Here is a 5,000-nt window from a genome sequence, read left to right on the forward strand (position 1 = left end):
GAGCATGCTCTTTCATGTACACCACTCTCTGTGCATTTGTACATGTATTGTGTGTGTTTGTGTGTGTGTGTGTGTGTGTGTGTGTGTGTGTGTGTGTGTGTGTGTGTGTGTGTGTGTGTGTGTGTGTGTGTGTGTGTGTGTGTGTGTGTGTTGTGTGTAGAGGTGCTGCGTCTGCAGGAGCTGGTGTGTGGTGTGAGAGAGGAGGTGCGCGGTGCGGAGCAGAGGAGGCAGGAGGAGGTGGGCGCTCTACAGGAGAGAGCAGCCAGACTGGAGGAGCAGCTCCAGACCGCACAGAAAGACATCGCCCTCAAAGACCAGGTAGACCCACTCACACCCCTCTCCCACGCCCACCCTCACACACAGGGACGCAACTACTGTTTTCTGGGGGGGTATGCAAGAACGATTTTAGTGCCCCCCCTCCCAAAAAACACTAAATAACTATTTGGCGCCCTCCAACGCCCTCTCTTTGGCGCCCCCCTCTCTCTGGCACACCCCCTGCAACGCATACGTCGCATATACTGTAGTTGCGCCCCTGCTCACACACTATACCTACACCTGCTATTGGAAGAAACAGTATTATCGGTTGATATAATTCAAGACTCTGCAGCATACAATTATTTGTTGTTAGACCACCACCCCCTTCTATGCAGCTAACCCTCATTCACAACCTCCAGCTGGTATTGGAAGAAGCAGTATTATCGACAAACATGGTTGATAGAGAAGGAGATTCACAAGTTGTACAGTATATGATACTGGTTGTTGGCATAGCGCCTATCGTCAGCCATTTTTGCTACTGTTCCATGAGTTTTGTTACATTTTGTTACTGTTCAAGTGAGGCTTTACATAGTAAAAAGAAAAATCTGAAGTTATCCCCTTAGTTTGAGAATGAATAAATACGTAATATTAATATGAATTCATTTATTCATGCATTCATACGTTCATTTATATAACGTTCATTTACTATATAATATTGTTCTGTTAATGCTGTATATTATTGAATTATTTATATAAATGTGATTTCACAACCCAGGTTTTTCTCACAACCTTGGTGATACAGTTACATGCTCCTTCTCTTGTGAAACCCCTTTTTTAAGTGTTAATGAACGTTTTCTTTCCAAAGTACTCCCACCATGTTTCAAATATTTGGATTGTTAAAACCAAACCCTGAGGGCAGTTGGCAAAGTATATTACACAAAACAAAACCACGCAACTCAAAAAAGGAAACACAGCACTTAAATGGGTTTAGAAATGGATAATTAACAAACAGCGCAAGTGGGGAAAGGAAAAGCGCCCAGAGCGCACAGTTTAGCATCATTATAGTTTAATTAGTGTCCACTAATTGCATTGTTTTAGAGGGTGTTTCATGTCTAATCTATGAATACTGTATGGTGCTGTTGCTTGGAGTGGGTGGTGCATTGATTGGTTTTGCTCCCTGTGTCCTCCTCGTGTGTGTGTGTGTGTGCGTGTGTGTGTGTGCGTGTGCGTGTGCGTGTGTGTGTGTGTGTGCGAGCGAGAGAGAGAGAGAGAGAGAAGAGTGAGGAAGGAGATGCAGAAATGCAGAAATGTGTTTCAGATCAGTGCAAACTAACTCTACAAAATGCTTATGTAATTTTTTCCCTGTGGTGATATGGAAATAAAGTGTTAAATGTGCACGTTTCATGTGAATGTGCTTCCTGCAGGCGGTTGCGAAGCGCGAGGCCCTGCTGAGGCGGTCGGAGGCGGACCTGCGTGAGGCGGGGGAGAGGCTGAGGGGGAAGGCCCAGGAGGCCGAGAGGCAGGCGACCGACACCCAGAACCTGGAGGACGAGTTGCAGAGGGCCCGCAGGGAGAGGAGGCAGCGGGACGGGGAGTGTGCCACGCTCAGGACCGAACTGCTGCAGCTACGGGACGAGCTCAAGGAGGCCCGCACCAGCACCAGAGACATCGGTGAGGAAGGCTAGGTGTCATGCTGTTAATGGTATAACTAAGTACATCATAATACCTTGCTAAGTGCGTGCGTGTGTGCTTGCATGTTAGCGAGCGTGTGTGTTTAGGAGATGAGCTGTAGGAGACCTTTACTGTATCATATTGGTGAACGCTAACTAACTAACTACCACACAACTGGGGACCCCTATGTCTCACACCATTTTTTATTTTAAACAAAAGGGGCCAAAGGGTTGCGGATTGTCTCACCAAAGCTCCTCTCTGTCAGATGTGTTTCCAAATTTAGAAATTAGATTTTCCAAAAGCTATTAAAGCTTTCAGAGAGAGCGGGCACGGTACCCCTGCACAAGCTCGGTCAAAGTCATGACATTCAAGAGCAAAGCCTTACTTTAGCAGTAACACAGCACAACACTGAAAGCCAGATAGAATGAGCTAAAAATCTACGTTTGAAATCCAAAGCAGATATTTCCATAACAGATAATAGACACACAACAGGCAAACAGCCAGGCAGACAGGGTCATTGCAGTACCTGGCACAACCCCCTCCGGTGGGCCAGGTAAAGAAGGAAACCGAAAAGAGCAAAGATGGGAAGTCTTAACTCCATTTCCAGTCATTATAGCTTAGCTTCAGAATCTCCCAATCTCATGAACGGATGACTGCAATAGCGGGGCTGTGACTCCTAGACGAGGAACAATGGCTGAGGAAACAGTGCAAAGACGTCCTGTAATTACACCAAACGCCAGTGGTATTAGTTTTGAGGGCCAGCGAAAGCAAAGGGTGAAATGTAAAGTCTTAGTGAGCCTGGCAAGTGTGGTGAGGCAGTCCTTGCACACACATTAAAGCAGCACAAGCCTTGCCAGTGAGTGTTGGACGGCCAGCTGAGATTGGGGCGCTCTTTGAAGCCCTCAGACAAGTGATTTGAGTGGCTGCCTGCCTGCCTTTTGTCTCGTGGCACTCTCTGTCTTTTCCTCCTGTCTCCCTCTCTTTCTCTTGACTTTAGATGAGGTGAAAAACAATTAAAATCGGGCAGCAGAGATGGGGAAATGATGGTGTGTGTGTGTGCGTGCGTGCGTGTGTGTGTGTGTGTGTGTGTGTGTGTGTGTGTGTGTGTGTGTGTGTGTGTGTGTGTGTGTGTGTGTGTGTGCGTGCGCGTGTGTGCGTGCGCGTGCGTGTGTTTGCCCGTCCATCTTTGTGTGTGTGTGACGAGGGGGCCTTGGAGGAGAGGCAGGGCCTGCAGGGCTGGCTTTAATAAGGCGTGTGAGATGGTCACCTGTTTGCGTGCGGCTCCCTCAGTCTCCGCGGCTCGCCTGGAATGAAACAGCCCATCAATTCACAGCCTGGGGGCACACGTCTGTCTCTCTCCTTCTCTCTTTCTATCTATTCCTATTTTTCTCTACCTCTCTCTTTCTCCTTTTTCTCTATCCCTCTCTCTCACTCTCTCTATCTCTCTCACTCTTTCCCCCTGCTCTCTTACTCTCAGCTTTCTCTCTTTCACTGCCTCCTTTCCCTTTCTCTCATTCTTACTTTCTGTCTCTCGCACAGTCTTCTCTCTCCTTGTACACATGCACACAAATGCGCACATGCACTCACACACTCACACCCACCCACACACACACACACACACACACACACACACACACACACACACACACACACACACACACACACCTATTTTAACACAGGACGCTTCAGCTCCAACACTCCCTAAAAGACATAAAAAGTAGCAGGGGGTAAGAGAAGCGCAGCCACTATAATTTCAGCCGGATGGGCCATATTGACTTGTTCTTTTTTTGTGTAATGCACACCATTAGCATAGCTCTCCTCTCCCATGTCCGTTCAGCTCAGCAGATACCCCCTCGGAGCAGTCTGGAGCAGCGTGTGGAGCGGTGGAGGTGGGGGAGCCTTGTGGAGTGGCGTGGCGTGGCGTTGAGGGGCGTAGTGTGGTGCGCTGGTCGCGGCCCTCTGGGCTGAGGGGAGCTGGGGAGGCTGGACGCGGTTGGGGGGGGGAGGGGCGTTCCGGGCCTCGCCGATCCGCGCTGCGCCGATCCAGCTGGGAACAGGGAGGGGTTAATAGACGCTTTTCAGCCGGGACCCCAAAGCCATTTAAGAATGTGCTGATGCTGATTTCCCCCGAAATGTGCTTTCGGATGCTGTTTTCTGCTCGGTTAAATTAAAAGATCTCAAATGGGAAATAATCAAAAGCCCACAAGGGCTGCTAAGCAGAGGCGGGGAGCCGGGAGTTTGGTGCAGTTTACCTCAGACTTGATGCATTGCCACTCCTTGAGCTGAGGGGGGGAAAAGTCACATAAAATGCATTTGCTTGTATCAAATTGCCGCTTCCCTACATTGTGTGCTGTATCGGTTATTTAGGCTGTGCAATGGGCTTCTGGTAAATATAAACATGCGTTGCAAGCACGAGCGACTTTATCTAGGCCCCTCAGCATCTTTCTTACCCTTCTACTAAAAGATGTCATGGCAGGCAACGTTAGCAGATAGTATTTACATTACATTTAACAGATGCTTTTTAGCCAAAGCAGCTTACTGTACAAACGAGCATATACTCAGCAATGTACAAAGTGGGGGGAAATGAGGAAGGGAAACTGTCTTAGAACTTGGAAGAGAACAGCCTTCACAATTGACTGATAAAATATCTCTGCATTTGTATGCGTGTGTGTGTGCATGCGGGTCTGTCTGCCTGCCTCTGTCTGCCTGTGTGCGTGCGCGTGCGTGTGCGTGCATGCATGTGTGTGTGTGCGTCTGTGTATGTGGAAGTAGCCCAGGAGTTGGCGCGTGAGCAGGAGCGTGCAGTGCTGCTGGAGGGGGGTCAGGTGCGTGCCCAGGAGCAGCTGGCTGAGCGGGTGGCGGAGGTGGTGCGGGCCGAACAAACGCAGCGCAGGCAGCAGGCAGACCTCACCAGGCTCCAGCAGAGGCTGAACAACACAGAGGCAGACCTCCTCAAATCAAGGTACCCACACTTTTGCTCCTATTTTTCCCACTCGCTCTCTCTCGCTCTCTCTCTCTCTCTCTCTCTCTCTCTCTCTCTCTCTCTCTCTCTCTCTCTCTCTCTCTCACACACA

The 5,000-nt window shown here is 49.3% G+C and overlaps 1 protein-coding gene across 2 annotated transcripts in view; it reads left to right on the forward strand.

The window, feature by feature from the left end:
• Positions 1–5,000, forward strand: part of LOC134438509 (centrosome-associated protein CEP250) — a 209,862-nt gene that overhangs the window by 174,777 nt on the left and 30,085 nt on the right. For both annotated transcript variants that reach the window (XM_063188086.1, XM_063188087.1), the window contains exons 25-27: positions 161–318; positions 1,680–1,926; positions 4,699–4,888. In XM_063188086.1, the coding sequence (XP_063044156.1) occupies positions 161–318; positions 1,680–1,926; positions 4,699–4,888 (595 nt within the window). The remainder of the gene's footprint in view (positions 1–160; positions 319–1,679; positions 1,927–4,698; positions 4,889–5,000) is intronic.

This window comes from Engraulis encrasicolus, chromosome 22 (assembly GCF_034702125.1).
Source record: "Engraulis encrasicolus isolate BLACKSEA-1 chromosome 22, IST_EnEncr_1.0, whole genome shotgun sequence".
Taxonomy (NCBI): domain Eukaryota; kingdom Metazoa; phylum Chordata; class Actinopteri; order Clupeiformes; family Engraulidae; genus Engraulis; species Engraulis encrasicolus.